General features: G+C 42.5%; 1 protein-coding gene across 4 annotated transcripts in view; it reads left to right on the top strand.

The window, feature by feature from the left end:
* The window catches only part of Sk (small conductance calcium-activated potassium channel), a 198331-nt gene that overhangs the window by 168551 nt on the left and 13013 nt on the right, over window positions 1-16767 (top strand). For all 4 annotated transcript variants that reach the window (XM_071701574.1, XM_071701573.1, XM_071701576.1 and 1 more), the window contains 5 exons: window positions 5226-5647; window positions 9807-9942; window positions 12239-12349; window positions 16452-16579; window positions 16686-16755. In XM_071701574.1, coding sequence (XP_071557675.1) covers window positions 5226-5647; window positions 9807-9942; window positions 12239-12349; window positions 16452-16579; window positions 16686-16755 — 867 coding nt within the window. The remainder of the gene's footprint in view (window positions 1-5225; window positions 5648-9806; window positions 9943-12238; window positions 12350-16451; window positions 16580-16685; window positions 16756-16767) is intronic.

Below are 16767 nucleotides of genomic sequence, written 5' to 3'. Positions count from 1 at the left end.
TTGGAGGACAGTGGACGGTCAATTGTATTTTTTGCGGCCGAGACCCGCATTTTCGATATTGTTGAAGACCTCGATAGATGGAAATTAGTGCTGCCGCGAGAACAACCTCGTGCAAGCTCTTAGAGAATCGCATGACGCCCCTCAGGCCAGACATTTAGGTATCGAAAAGACTTATCAGCGCCTTGCCTAGTCCAACGGGTTGGATGGGACGTCGTATGATAGAAAGACCGTGAACCGCGATTGCCGCGGATATCGTGGGACCGTTGCCGCGTAGTAAGGCCGGTTACCAGTATCTGTTAGTGATTCAAGATCTATTTACGAAATGGGTAGAAATTAAAGCCTTGCGAGCGGCCATGGGCCCGAAGATTCGGGAAACTCCTCGAGGATTTAATCGTGTCTCGGTGGGGTACACCGAAAGTCCTTCTGACGGACAATGGGACGGCATTTTTTAATCGAGTTATTAAGAGTTTTGCGGAGGAAAATCGAATCACGCACCGGATCGTACCTCCATATCACCCTCAGGCGAATCCGGTGGAAAGGGTCAATCGCGTATTAAGGACAATGATAGTAGCCTTCATAGAGAAGGATCATAGGGAATGGGATCTTCATTTGCCGCATTTTCATTTTGCGTACAACACTGCATTCCACTCGTCGCGCGTCGTTAGGCACCTCTCCCGCTTTTTTGAATTTCGGGCGCGAGTTGACGACGCGGCGCGCCGCCCAGTTTCTTGCGCGATCAGAGGGATGAAGCTGCCGAGAACCCGTGGAGGCGCGAGATCCCGCGGAATGGTCGTAACGTATGACGAAGTTGCATGCCATTAGGGAGTGGGTGGCGGAAAACCTTGACCAGGCAAATCAAAAACAGGGAGCACGCTACAATTTGCGCAGGCGGCCGCGTAGGTTTCGTGTCGGTGATTTAGTGTTACGACGACAACATGTGTTATCTTCCACTACACAGGGTGTGGCTGGCAAGTTGGCACCGAAATTCCAGGGACCACTCCGAATAAAACGAGTGATCTCTTTGGCAGTTTACGAGGTGTCACTTCAGCCGGACGGATCACCCGCTGGTAAAGTTCACGTGCAAGATCTTAAGCCCTACCACCCTCCTGCTTACGATGTCTAGAGATACCTGGTTGAGAAACTACCTGGAGATGCTGCCGAGCTCGGTGCAACACCTGTTAAGGCAATTTGGAATTTGCCACCAGCCGGTGATCGACTTTATCAACCTAAGAGATCCCAGCTTCTGGAACCATTTGGGGGAGGTGGCGGTGTTTTACCACAACCTCATATGGGTGGACGGAGGAGAGCGTCGCGTCCACGAGTTCCCGACGGCGAGGGATACGGCCACGCAGGCCCAACCGGAGACCGGCACTGCCGCTACCCAGGCGGATGGCCCGGAGCGGCGGGACGTCGATATACAGATCGAGGAGCCACCGAAGAGGGAGGGCGAACGACGGGACGTCGATATACAGATCGAGGAGCCACCGATGAGGGAGGGCGAGTGACGGGAACCCCTGCCAGAGGCTCAAGGTCGACAACAACGGGTCTGTTGGAACTGTCAGTCGCCCTTTCATGTATACATAAACTGCCCCCTCCCGCGACAAGTATTTTGCTACGGCTGCGGGGAGTGGGGGGTCACGTTACTCTGGTGCCGCAACTGTAGTGCAGCCTATTTGAGGGCGAATCCTTATATCGCCTCCCGAGTATTACGGGACAGGCCAAGGAGCCGTGATAGATCCGCGAGGCAATGGAGGAGAAGCCGTAGAGCCTCGTCACCATGTAACGATCTTGAGTCGCCACGAGGGAACGAACGGAGGACGCACTCAAGGAGATGGCTGAGGGACATGGCCGTCGGTCGGGTCACGCACGAACTTCCTCGCAAGCGCAATATCAGAGGCCACCGTACGACAGACGACCCTGAGCTCGGCCGCCGCAGAGGAAACCGAGAAACCCCGCGGAACGCCCTGACGGAGTACCGGCGTGATCCCGGCGGGCCATTGCCCCGTCATTGTTCTGCCGGACGGAAAAACGAAAGCACCGCCGATAGCCGTTCTGGATCGTCTGCCCCGTAGGACATTTTCTTGTAAGGTCACCACTCTGACGTCCCTGCATAAGTGAGGGTTCGTTCGAGGCGATGGCCCCGGTCTATATCGCATTGTAGGGTACCTTGGATTATCTGGCAATTCTTTGCGGGGACGCCCGCGTTACCTTGAAATCTCTCAACCTGTTCCGGAATAAGTAAATAAAGGTTCTAATCGGAGACTTGGAGAGTTCCCGTGCTATTGTGAGCCGCGCGAAGCTCACGCGACGGTCACGCGAGGGGCACGCCGCACGGAGATGATTTGTCGGTGCTCGCGCATACCGAAGGGGCCGGCTGGCCCTGTCCTCTCGTCAGTGAGTCAGTCGAGGCTCACGGTTATTGGGCATCCGATTTTTTCCGCACGCTTGATCGCTAGAAAGTGTCTTGTGCACCCCGCCGCGTGCTCCGAGTGGTGGCCGGAAATTCTCCAATCTCCGTCGACACTGTCCTACTCTCTCGCGCCTCCGCGACGCGCTCTGGTCGCTGCAATTCCGGATCGCGACAAGATTTCCGTCGGTCCCGGAGCCCCATCGGGCTCTCTCCCAGAAGATCTCCGATTCCGATTCATGCAGCCACGAGAGGCCGGAGTCAAGATTTTCCGTACGTTTTCTCGCCCCCCTCCCGAATCAAAGTCTATAAACAACCGCCCGACTCGATTCAACAACGTTCAATAAAGCTCGGTATCAACTCAAAAAGTTTACGGTCACTACTCGCTCTTTGCTCCTCCTCCACTCCCGATTCTCCTGAATCCATTCCGAAACATTTGGTCCTTCGAGCCGGATCGGGATTGAGGTTTTTTGTTGAATAAAGAAACGGTAGTGACTCGTCGCGTAATTCGAGTGGTTTCATCGTTGTGAGTGGTAATGGCTGCCAAGATGTCGTCTTTTGAATAGATGATTTACAAGCAGCGCTCTTTGATCAATTCCGTGACAAACACCATAGCGAACTTTAAAAAACTAGGACATTTGAAGATGACGTATGTGGCCGCAAAGGCGCGAATCGAAACGACGAAGGAGAGGTTCGAGCAGTGTCGAGGGTTGGACGCCAAGCTACGGGTCATCGCCGACGCCAAGACCATGAAGTCGCACCCCTACTTTTCCGACCTCGAATTCGTGGAATGCGAGGATGACTACGATCGAGCGTTGGACTATCTCTACGAAAAGCTCGACGAGGGTTCCTCATCCCCGGACGTTATTCCAGCCAATATAAGTCGGTCATTCGAGAAATGGGAGAGCTTTCGCGATCATTTTTACTCAATGATGATAGGCGAAACCAGTTTATCAAACGTTCAGCGATTGCATCATTTGTTCTCGTGTCTAAAGGGTGAAGCGAGCGCCATCATAGAACATTTAGCATTAACTTCCGAGAATTTTGCCGTTGCGTGGCAAATTCTCTCGTCCCGCTACGAAAATTAATTAGTACACACCTTAATAAACTGTTTACCTTGCCCACTGTCAACGCGAAATCCGCGCAAGAATTACGCGCGTTACGAGATAAAGTGAATGCCGCGATTGCCGCATTAAGAAATCTGACGCGTCTGGTTGAACAGTGGAGCGATATTCTCGTGTTTCTTATCACGCAGAACCTCGATAAATCATCGCGAGAAGCATGGGAACTCAAACTTGGGCATAGCGTCGACTATCCGACTTATGCCGAACTCGACTCGTTCCTAGATTCCCGCGTCCGCGCTCTCGATTCAATATTGCCGTTCAAAATTAACCATCCTATGTTAGTTGTATTCCTTCAAAAGCAATTAGACAAAATTCGTCCTACACCAATCTACAAAACGGCAGCTATAGATAGAAAATAAAATTAATATTTTACCTATTTGTTAGCCCTAAATCGCATTTCGTTTAGGAGCTATTAAAAAAAGAACGATAATTTTATAGAATTTTTTCAATACTCTGTGTCTCTAAAACGTGGCCTTTGAGACCATATATTCACATAAACTTTCTTCATAAAATGACTTCAAAAATAAATTCCTAAAATGTTGGACAGATTTAAGAACACTCTATATAATATCGAAGATAAAATAAAGAATCCGTAGGAATGTGTTTGCATCTGCGTGGAAATCTCTCCGATTAAGCAGAAAATGAATGAAATGAAAATGGGATAAAAATCCGAGGCGTCGAAGATTCGCGAAGACAAAAATCCGTAACTTCAATACGATACAAATTACGCGATACGTGCCTCGAATACGTGTTTGCCGTGTGTAGGGTCCTTTAAGCGCGATTCGTTTTCGATCTGACAGGATCGTTACCGAGTTAAGGATGATTTGTTGCCGGAATGGCGGCGCAGTGGCGTGTGTACGAATACAACGACGCGATCTTTCGCAATGGGATAGACGGCATTAAACAATGAATACGTGGCGCGGCGTTTTAATCAAGTCAGGGCAAAGCGGCTGGAATTCATATTAATCGGCGCGCGGGGGCTCAAAGAGCGGACTCTCGTGTATCCGAAATACGTGAGCTTATTTGTCTCGATTGGCAATCTCGCGCGCGATCGATATCAGTCGATATACCTAAAAATCGCTTGGAACCTACGCGTATGATAATGTCGAGGGGTTGAGCGTGATTAATTTATTCGTTTATTTGTCCGCGCGGCGATATAATCGTTTGAGATGGACGGGTTTAATAGACATTTTTTAATCATGTTTCGCCTCGTCAAGTATCCGAAAGATTGATAATACGTTTCAATTAACTCTCTATCGTGTATGTTAATCTCGTAAGATTTATCGATAAAAGCTCATTAGAATATTCAATAATGGGGACTTAAAAGCCTAAAGTAAATATCCAAGAAATATTATGTCAAATAATTATTATTATAAAATCTCTAGATCGAATATTTCTCGGGATAATTCTCGGGATATTATTACAGTGCTCGAATACGTCGAGAATAATATTTAAAGCAATGTTATAAAATTGAATGTTTTTCAGGATTCTCGAAGTATTTATCAAGTATTTTTAAATATATCGAAAATAATATTTAAAACAATAAATTATAGCCTATTACTTCGAATATATTTCTGTGAAAAAAGTGTTCCTCCGATTTAAATATAAAAACTTTGACGACATTAGGCAGGCATGTTTCAGTCGCGGGATCGCCATCCCTTGTTATCTGTCCATTTTTTTTAATCGAGCGACAGTTGTTCATGATCGATAACTGCGCGGACGACTGGCGGATCGCGATGACCTGGCAGAGGATCGCGCAGATCTCATTGGAGTTGGTGATCTGCGCGATCCACCCAATCCCGGGCGAATACTACTTCCTGTGGACGACCAAGCTGGCGAACAGGAACGGCGACATCGGCTCCAAGTGGGTGCCGTACGACGTCCCACTCTCGCTGCCAATGTTCTTCAGGCTCTACCTCATCTGCCGGGTGATGCTGCTGCACTCGAAGCTCTTCACGGACGCGTCGTCGCGGAGCATAGGGGCCTTGAATCGCATCAACTTCAACACCAGGTTCGTCCTCAAGACTCTGATGACCATCTGCCCGGGCACGGTGCTGCTGGTCTTCATGGTCTCCCTGTGGATCATCGCCTCGTGGACACTGCGACAGTGCGAGAGGTAAGAGCTCGATCTTGCGACCTTTCTTTTAGGCACAGAAGAAAAGTCACGCGCGAGAAACCAATCTGCTCCATGCTTTCAATTTTTAGGATTAACAAAATCTTGTATTAATACATTCCCAGATCTGGGAATGCATTCACAAATAGCACCATGTCCCGATTTTGGACATGCGTGCTGTTGATCCTAGTAATGAATTTATCATCTACTTTTATTATCAGAGCAATTAATCAAAATCCTTTAATTCTCCACGTCCAACAGCTTTCTAGCTATCGATGTTATCAAGACAATCGCAATTTTTCTTAGTTCTTCGATGCCTGAGCCCTTCGTCAGAATGACATAATCTCTTCTTTCACTCACACTATGTGACGTAATACAATTGAAGCTGTTAGCAGCGACAGCGGTTGTTCCCGTTTTATTCACACGATCCATTACCCGAAGGCAGGAAGAGCAATTACACACGCATTTCGGAATCATATACAGATCAATGGACGCGACTCATTTGCGTGCGATGATTGATTTACGACCTAATAGCGCGTCCATCCGTCGCGCTATCATGCGATAATAATAAATCTCAGGGCGTCCTTCCGCCAGTGCAGCGAGGTGGAATCCTCGATTGGGGTCGCCGGCTGACGATCGCGATTTAACGGAGAGACCGGCTGATAATTAAATTCTTCCCGTAAATAGCCGATTTCAGGAGTAATCAATTTCCGCCCGGGTGATGTTAACGCGCCTACCAAGAATCTCTACGACCAAGTAGCTCGAATAAGGAAAGGAATCCTTCTTCCCGCTGTCTTTCCGAAAGCTACTCAGTTCTCCTTAATGGACGGTGGAAGGTCTCCTTCTCACGTCCTTAACTGAAATATTTATCACTCGGCGAAATGTGTGTCGACGTGTTTATCGGCTGGCTCCGCTGGCATCTGCTGCGAGAGTCCTCGATGCAGAACGCGAGCGATTTTAAACCGCGGCAATGGCGGCCGGCTGTTTCAATTGTTACCCGTAGGGCAATCGTTGAAAACAGGGCTCTCGTATTTGATTTATCGCGCTTCACCTTCGGTCAATAGTCGATTATGATAATACGTCCGATAATGGTAGGAACATTCGGCTTTCCGACACATTTCCGACGTACGCAGGATGAATACGCGAATATCCTTGAATATCGCGATGTCTCGCGGGAAATTCCGCTTAACAAATGGAACGGTGTTTACGAAAGCAATTTCAATTTTCATTCAATGTTTATCCTGGTAATTTTGTTATATTTAATTTTATTATGTAAATATTGAGCGCACGTGGAATAGCGATATACGAATTTATCAACGATGGAATTTTTCCGATAAGCGGTCAAATATACATGTAATTTTTAAAATGTCTACTTTGTCAGGATTTTATTGGCGATATTTAACAAATGTGTTTAACCATTACGAGTTACGATTCTATACAAATAATAAATTGCGTACCGTGATAAAACGTCATTAGCAATTTCCATTACTGTCAAATTTATCATATATTATGTAAAATAATATAGTATAATAGTTATATATAAAATTTATTTAAATCAATATTGTTTTGACGACTTAATAAAGTTTAATGTCATGATTTGCATAACGTAGTTATAAATTATGCTTGACGAATCACTGTTATCAGCTGCCGACACTGTTAATTTTATCGTAAGCTGCGTAAAATGTTTATTTATCGAAAATAAATAAACATCTCTAAATTCACTTTACAAAATGAATAATTAGGTGTAATAACGACGTGCGATATAACACGGTATTCAACTGACGCGCGCGGTTCGAGATTATCGAGTTTTGCGGTCGCGTATTTGTATCTGCATTCAAAATTAAAAAATCAATTTGATAATTTTACTCTCGTATCAGCGTAAACACCGCCGCGCGCGATGGGCCCCGCGGCCAGTTCTACGGCTCGGATTATACCCTGGCGAAAATTTTTAGTGAGAGAATGTGTTTATATTTGTTTATAAAGAGTTTTATCAATGGTTACACTATTTATGAAGAGTTTTATTGATGTTTACACTGTTTGGAAGCAAGTTGCAAACACTTGGTTAACTCTCTGCTGACAAAACATTTTATAAATACTTAGAAAACTATAATGGAAACGTTTGACACTATGTTATTAAACACCACTTAAACATTTTATCCCTGGCAAAAATTATTAGTGAGAGATTGTGTTTATATTTGTTTATGAAGAGTTTTATCAATGGTTACACACTATTTATGAAGAGTTTTATTGATGTTTACACTGTTTCAAAGCACGTTGCAAACCGTCTGCTAACAAACATTTTATAAATATTTAGAAAACTATAATGGAAACGTTTGAGACTATGTTATTAAATGCCACTTAAACACTTTATAAGAAACGCTTTGAAACCATTAACGTTTCTAAATCATAGATGGCATTCAATGGGATCAGTTTCTCTTATTTAAAATACGACGAACGATGTTATAAGAACGATAGATAAATCACGGAACTGCACAACGTGTATTAGTTGTATCGTGGAGCCCACTTTCATAGTAAAGTGTGGCACACTTTTGGATTGATATAACGTTCATATAACCTTATTGTATCTTTATTTTTGAAGACTGATAATAATTAAATAAACATAAAATGTATCTCTAGCGAAAATAATAGATATGTTTATTGAGAGTTTATAAGAAGTTTGAAGGTGTTTTAAGCAGCAGTTCACAGCGCTGCTTAAAACACCTCGTGAACATTTGTAACACTCGAAAAACACTACACAACACTTTCCGAACGCGTATTAAACATAGCCGTGAACATCTCATAAACAATTCCATGTTTAAATTTACATCTCATAAACAATTTAATAAATGTTTTAAAGCACAAATAAAACATCTACTCAACACTTAAGCAAACTTCTTATAAACTTTCAATAAACATATTATTTTCGCCAGGGATAGGACCGGAAATTGTCGCGAAATACGAACGATATTTTATTCAGTGTGCGTCCGCACGTGGCCGTGCGAATTTCCACGACAATAACGCGATTTTCACGGTACGCAGCCGACAATCAGTCATGTAATCAGCGTTGCTACGCGAATAATTCGTTTCATGGTGCTTCTATGGAGTGGACCGTTCGCTACGTCAAGCGCGAGTCATCAATTTTATCGGATCCAGGTAGGGCTGGGAAGAATGCGAGAAGGTCACGTTCGTTATACCGGTTAATCTCATCGAAAAAGATCCCTTTTTTTATCGCTGATTTTCGTTACGCTAGTAAAATGTTATCGCCGTTATCATCAAAAGATTTATTAAATTTACTCAGGCTATTTCTTCTATTTTTGCATTCCTTTTTGCATCGGGAAAGAAAAGAAATACGCGGGGAACAAAATTAAATATTAGGAGACACGCGTGATTCGTATTTTGTATCGTCTTCACAGAATTTTTCACGATTACGATTCGTTGCCGAGCGAAACGGATCGGCTCGTAGATATCGAGGGCGGGAACTCTCGATATCTCGATGAATCCTAAAAGATGGTTTCGCCATCCGCATGAAGGCGAAACCGGGTAACATTGGCCGTGTAACGGGGCCGTTAAAGCCGCTTTACGTCGTGGATTACAGCCGGGCATGTCGCCCGCATTGTTGCCCCAATCCTCTTTACGCCCGATAATGAATCTCGCGGGGCCGGGGGGCATAATGTTATCTTCCACCCTGCATTACTCGCCCGTAGCCACCCCGGTGAGAGAGTTTGCTCAGCCCTCGGGGTGAGGATCAAACGCCGGTTACGGCAAAACGGATGTATCGAGCCGCCAATAAAAAGAGGGGCCAAGAAATTCGATTATCCACGCGGTAATGTCCTTCTAATATCAAGGACATTGAAATAGAGACTCTGAGATAGCTTTTTCCCATAATTTAATATAAAGCGCGTTTACGTAATGAAAGAAATTATTACACGGTGTTCGCGGAATCTCATTACTCTTGATACCCTCGGACTTAAAAGGAATTCGAAAAGAAGAGATTATCTGTTTCTACAGAATATAGGGTCTTTCACTCCTTTGAGAAATCTAAAACCTTGAAATTCCGAGTATCTTAAAGCTCGAAATCTCGCGGGCATAAAGAGTTTAAGGATCGATCTTCGCGCGAACGCCCCGTCATTAAAGTAATGCATATGTCGCTTTGCTACCGCAGGTTCCACGATGAGGAACATGCAAATCTCCTCAACGCCATGTGGCTCATCGCCATTACGTTCCTGAGCGTCGGTTTCGGCGACATCGTGCCCAACACATACTGCGGTCGAGGTATAGCCGTCTCCACCGGAATGATGGTAAGGGCAGAACATAAACTGGAACGAAGCTCGCGACAATTTTCACCGTTCTCGCGAGCTCTTCTTGATCGTCTAATATGTCACCCCACTGCGACGTCGATCCTAGAGACACGTGATAACGTCTTCCGTCAAGCTTACACGACAGTTTCGCGAGAGAGACGTAACGCGTTGCAGAAAAGATCGGATTTGTCTTGAAAATTTCTGTAGTCGTAGTTTTCTTTCATTAAAATTACGTTCTTAAACTATAAGGAAATATTTGGATACGTCGCAGAGATATCATGTAATTTTTTTTTTTTTGCAAAATCTTTAGGGAATTCACAAAAAACCAGGAGACTGTACATTGTTAAATTCGTAGTGTTAAATTATATTCAATTATACTTTGAGTCATTTTTAACTTCTTAATAGGTTGCCACTGCTCCAATCAATATGTCGTTAATTTAAATAAACCAATGAAGTTAAAATAATACTATTTTGTGTTAAAATAATAAATTTCGACACACATGGTAGTTAAAAATAACAAAATGTTATCTAACTCAAGGTATTGTTTTAAATTTCATTTCTGTAATATTTAACAGTATAAAATAAATAAAAATTATTAATATAAATATAAATACTTACATTTATATTTATAAATATAAATTAATAAAAATTTTAATTCACAATTTCTGACAGAACCTAGGATTTGCAAAATCACCAAGATTGTGTAATTTTTATTCATTCCACAATATCCCGGTTTTTCTATGGTTTCCCAAGGATTTTTCAAATCGAATTACACGAAATCCCTGCAACAGAAACAAAGAAAAATATTTGGAAATTTTATACAAATCGTTTTAATAAGACCTCCGAAAATTAGGAGCGTCGCATTACACGCGTCGTATCACCGATCACGTCGGTCGTTAATCCTTATACCGTATAGTTACCGCAAACTACGGGGCACAATATACGCGACCGCAACCGAGTCGAGACGCGCGACTCCGCAGGCATGTAACATGTAACCCGATGTAACTCGCGCATTAAACACCCGTAGCTTCATTACCGCCAGACAGGCGTAATGAGCGGGATACGCGCGCGAACGATCGATCGATCGATCTCTTGCTCGTGTGCCGGCCCGTTGTAGATCGCCCGCCCGTGATTTGTGCGTCCGTCGTCGTGTTTTGGCGATTTCGGCTTTACGGTCGTACCCGGTAACCGCCCGGTAATTTAAGGCAGCGCGGGGACGCAATAAACGCCACACGTCCGTTCGCCCTCACTGGGGAATGCCCAAGTTGTTCCTTATTGTCATCACACTTCCCGTACCCTCCTTCGCGTTCCCCGATAATTCCGTTAGCACTATCGTCGAGCTTCGAACGTGGCTGGTTCCGGCGATGTGAACTAATTCCTCGTAAAACTTCCGCTTTCCGAGTACGACCAGTTGTTTCCGCAAGTCCAGTCGCGATCACAATTTACAATACGCTTCGAAGCCCGCCTTCCCTGCCTTTGTGAGACTTCCTCTCTCTTTCTCTCTTTCTCTCACGTTAATGCTCTCGATGCGTCTCGTAAATTGCGCGAAATTATTCTCCACTTGAAGTTTCGGCTATTAATATCCAACAACGAATGAAAAGCAATCTCATCTAGCAACGTCCTTCCCTTGCAACGGATAGAACAGACAGGCTGGCGATTAATGAGATAGATTTTACTTAAAGAAAATCAACTAAATTAATAATACAATTAATTGTGTGATAATAAACTGATAATTAATAATTGTAGTAAAAATTGCTTCATATTATTTGAAATACATTTCCTTTTGGTATCTGCAATACATCGAATTGGTCAACTAATATGATTGGAACGATTTGTTTCTATTTATTCCCGTTCTATAGCTTGCAAGGAGGTGATGCCTTTTGTAGTTCTCGGATGTCATCGAAAGCTCTTCCTTACAGCGGCGATCCCAATTTCTATCCAGAAAATAAATATACGCATTTATTTACTCACCGTATTTTTTTTTTTTTATTTGACTGACAAGTTCAATTGTTTTTTACTTTCGAAATCGAAAGAAAGGACTTTTCAAAGATATTAGAGGACCTGTAAAGGACCGTGAGAAGCTGTCACTATTAGAGGGATGTATCATGAATAAAATAAAATAATTCTCTCTCTTTTCGTCACATTTGACTTGAGACCAGCTTGAGAGATCGACGAAAGTAGGGAAGAGATTTTTTCTCGAAAGTCGTAAGGCTTCCCGGAGAGCGGAAGTTTCAGAATCTAAAAATTTCACGTGAAAGGCAGCTCACGAGAGATCTGCATTTTCCTGAAATTTCAGGGCGCCGGGTGCACCGCTCTACTGGTGGCGGTCGTCTCCAGGAAGCTCGAGCTTACGCGAGCGGAGAAGCACGTGCACAACTTTATGATGGACACACAATTAACGAAAAGGGTAAGGCCATTGCCCACGTAATTGTACTGTTTCCGCTCTAGCATTGTAACCTTTGTGTTAATAGCAGCCTTGTGGTAACCGTAACCGTATAATATACAGAGAAAAGGGAGTTACGCTGCCGCAGCGAAACTCTCGCAACACTTTCGCAACAATATTCCACCTATTAATATATTGTAATACAAATAGGAGTCATAATAGGCTTCCTAGTACAGAAATATTCTAATCTGAAATATTAACTGGAAAATATATGTTGAAAAGAAAAACGATTGCAAAAGATTCGCGAGTAATCGGAAAACGTACGTGGAATTCAGAACTAGTCTATACCGGTCTCATATTAGTATATACTAATCTATAATAGTCCATAATAGTCCGTACCACTTTTATATCGACCGATATAGTGAAGAGATATATGCCTGCTGCATGAACTGCATTTCTTCGCATTCGAAACTTTTTCTTTAAACATTCATTTGGCTCTTAAAATATAGCTTAAATAGCTTCAGAAAAAATTGCTTTTAATTGTTTATTTGTTGACGTTATCGCAACGTTTTTGCAAAACTTTTCGTAAAGTTTCGTTAAAATAATATTATAATAATAAATAAAGTAGGGGAGATTAAAATAATATTACAATATAGAGTATTCTGATTATTGCTAAATAAATAAATTTAATTTTAAAACAGTAATTTGAAATATAGGAAATTAAATAGAATTTATTTAAATGGTGGTGAGATAATGTGAGATAATTTTTCCTTTTATTTAAACAAATATCCTTGCTTGAACGACGCAGAAGATTAAGCTAGAAATTTCACAAATATCCAAGCTATCCAAGTATACTTTTCTGCATTGTAGCAATTAACTATGCGATGTTCTCGCTGTATTATTTATTCCGCGCAAGTTTCTGAATTAAGCAGGGCAACTTTTAATGATATGTATAGCAAATAATAAGTTTCTAAAGTAAGACACGACAAGTAGATATGAAAGAAGAAGTTATTCAAATTATCTTGCACGTTGTTCTTAGATGATTACGAAACGATATAAGTATCAACGTGTTTTAAATAAAATAGTAGAAGAAATGAAAATTGATGAGTTTGTAATTAACGCATTTATTAACAGAATTCGAGAGAATTTATTAACAGATTTCAATTTACGTTTGTTTAAATTTAAATTGCAAAGTTTCTGATGCTTTTGTGTTATTGTTTCGATATTTACAGTGAAAATTCCCTCTAACGATGATAGAGATAATATTTAGCTTTCAATTAAAGACGATATAGAATTTCTTAAACAAAGAATAATAGGCAAGGCATAATTGCAAGGTTGGTTTCGAAATTACACTCGCCGACAGTATCCCGCAAGAATCAGGAAAGCGAATTAAGCACGTAATGAGAGCATGGTGGATATCACTCTTTATATATATATAGCGCGACGTAATTTTCCGGCTGAGCCACGTAATAAGAAAGTATCCCACTGCGAGTAAGGTTGTCTCGGAAATAAGCGGACTGCATGAAGTCGCTTTGACCTTTAGTCAGAACGGACTTCCCTTCGTCGCCAATCTGAATTCTTAATTTTGATATCACAGCACCGCGAGTGTGTCGCGATATTAAGAGTCACGGCGGCGGGATGTCAGAATTCAAGAAAGAGAGACGGCGAAAACTTGAATTATGAGAATCTGAGAGAATGTGACACGAGAATCCGAGAATCTAAAAGTCCGTAATAATCTCGAAAATCTGAGTATTTAATATAAACTCTTTATTAGTCGGCCTGACTGGCAATAATTTAATAATTATAACGACGTTTCGACCTCTATTTTGGGTCCTTATCGAGTTAATGCTGAAACAACGTAAATTGCCGGTAATACATAAAGTGGAAACAATGCGGATTACAAAATTCAACTTACATGGATCAATGTGCGTCAAACATTGTAAAATTACAAGTCATCGTTAGACTTTAACGGGGCGGTTGAAAGACAGAACATAAACTTCGTGAGGCATGACCGTCACGTATAGCGCCCAACGAACAACTGATATACTTGTGTCGTGTCACGAATAATCATAAATAAATAAATTGACATAGAGTATGAAGTCTAAAGAGAAGCTATTATCCTATCGTAAACCAATGGCAAGTTTTCTGTGTCCTTCTGCAAATTTATAGCGTCGGTATGTTTTGAGTATTTAACTTAAAAAAAAAGAACTTGAAATATTACGAGAACGACATAAAAATGTGTTATCTTAAGAATCACAAAAATTCTGTGATATAGAATTTAAAAACTTAGGAAATGTAAATATTCTGAACGTGAAGATTCCAAAATTTTGATTCGAAAACTTAAATGCTCGAACACTTTTTCCCCGTATTAGGCGAATAAGACAAAGCGCGTGTCGAAGTTGTGAGTGTATTTTCTAACCAGGTAATAGATCGACGTGTGGGATGTAGTCGGCTAATGTGTCATTGTCATTTTAGCCTTTATCATCGCGAAAGGAATGTGACGTTGATCGATTTAATCTCAACAGACTTCTAAATAAATAAAAAGGCGACGCGAAGTAGTCGAGAAGCGATAATAAAACGCCTGCTGTGGAAGCAACTCGGGAGTGCTTTCCGAAATCGCGCGGAAAAATTCATTTCTAGAATACCTTATAACACTAATAGGCGCCATAATTCACCGCCGCGTTTCATTGAACCTAAATTGCAAGTTGAAAAGTCGGCCGCTTGCAGTTGGGACCTGAACGGAGAGAATATTAGAAACTCGGAAATACAAAAACTTGGTGGAGGAGTTTCGAGCGCTTTGAAATATGAGATTTGGAAGTTACGGCCGTAACGACAATCCAATTTTAAAGAGAAATCGATGAGTTCGCAGATCGTTGCTTGCAGGCTCGGGGAAACTCAGAAACTATTTAGAATCCGAAGAAAAAATGCATAAGGCAGAAAGGTGGACGATTCCATCGCTGTTCTTTCCACGAGGAGACCCTTGACAACTCGTTGTGCAAGTTTCCGCAGATCGTGACATAATCGATCGGTCGATGTCAGAAGTGAAGAGTTAATGCAGCAATTTGTAATTCTTTCGCACGCGAAGATAGACTTTATTTGAAAATATTCCGGATCGCGTGCGTTCAATCATCAAAATAACGTACACGTTTGAAAATATTTTTTCGTAATATTCCGAGCAACCGCGTGAATTAAACCGAGCTCGAAATATTCTATTCGTTTAGGATTTAGATTGGATCGAGCGTTCCGCCCGCCGTGAGCGCGGTTGCATAAGTACGCGGTCGCTTCTCTCTCTCCACCTCCGGATCGAAGCCTTCAACCATACGGCTACTGAAATAATTATTAGCCAGCGTTTATTTATATACCTTGCAAATATCAAGGAGTGGTAACGTAGAGCTATACACGTGACCGTATCGACGAGTCTTTTTATGCCATTTTAAAAACCCTCGGACGCATATCGCTTTTTTTTTCACGTCATTGCATAAGCGGAATCGATCTGATTCCATCAGCGCGGCAACAAAACAAACGTCAGTCCTCTCGAAACACTTCTTTTTTTTTCTTCTCCTCGGCCGTGCAAGATTTGCGTAACGAGCGTGGATGCACTTTTTTCTCGATATCATCGTCGCGCGATGTAACGTTCTCGAAAAACGTATCTTGCAATTTTCCTTTTAATTGACACCCGTATGAGATGGAAATGACAATGTAATTTCAAATGCACATTTCCATCGGGGCATGAATTATTTCCTCAAGATCTTGACAGGGATAACAGACCGTGACATTGAATATCATAGTTAACGAGGCGCGCAATTAATGCTATAGCATAATGTTTACTTAGCGAATGTAAGTTTGAATAATTCTGTCTCGAATTGTCAAGGCACACCGTGTACATCCCACGACCGGTATTCTTTTTATCCTATAAATAAAATTATCTAACCCCGAGGACGTAATAAATGATCTCTTCATCGTCTAGGGTAGAAAACCTTGAAAACTTTTCAAAGTGCCTTAAGAGCGACAGGGATATATTTCCGATAAAATATTGATATGATCCCAGAGACCATTAGAACCACCGACACGATGGGCTTAGCGTTAAAAGGGGTTTGAGTGACAAACGCCATTCGCTCTGTTGCAGTTGAAGAACGCCGCGGCGAACGTGTTGCGGGAAACGTGGCTGATTTACAAGCACACCCGATTGGTGAAGCGCGTCAATCCCGGACGCGTGCGGACCCATCAGCGGAAATTCCTGTTGGCCATATACGCGTAAGTCGATACCAACTCTCCTACGGGCGCTGCGCCGTATTAGATCACCGATAGTTAGGCCAGCCACGTAATCACGCCCTGTCTCGCAACTACCTCGAAATTTCAGACTCAGAAAGGTGAAAATGGATCAGCGTAAATTGATGGACAACGCCAACACTGTAACGGACATGGCCAAGGTGAGGGCTCGG

The sequence above is a fragment of the Temnothorax nylanderi genome, unplaced genomic scaffold (genome assembly GCF_030848795.1).
Source record: "Temnothorax nylanderi isolate EJ_2023f unplaced genomic scaffold, tnyl_v1.0 TNYL_tig0026_pilon, whole genome shotgun sequence".
In the NCBI taxonomy this organism is placed as follows: domain Eukaryota; kingdom Metazoa; phylum Arthropoda; class Insecta; order Hymenoptera; family Formicidae; genus Temnothorax; species Temnothorax nylanderi.
Note: the sequence above shows the minus strand (reverse complement) of the source record. Positions and strands in the feature narration are given on the sequence as shown.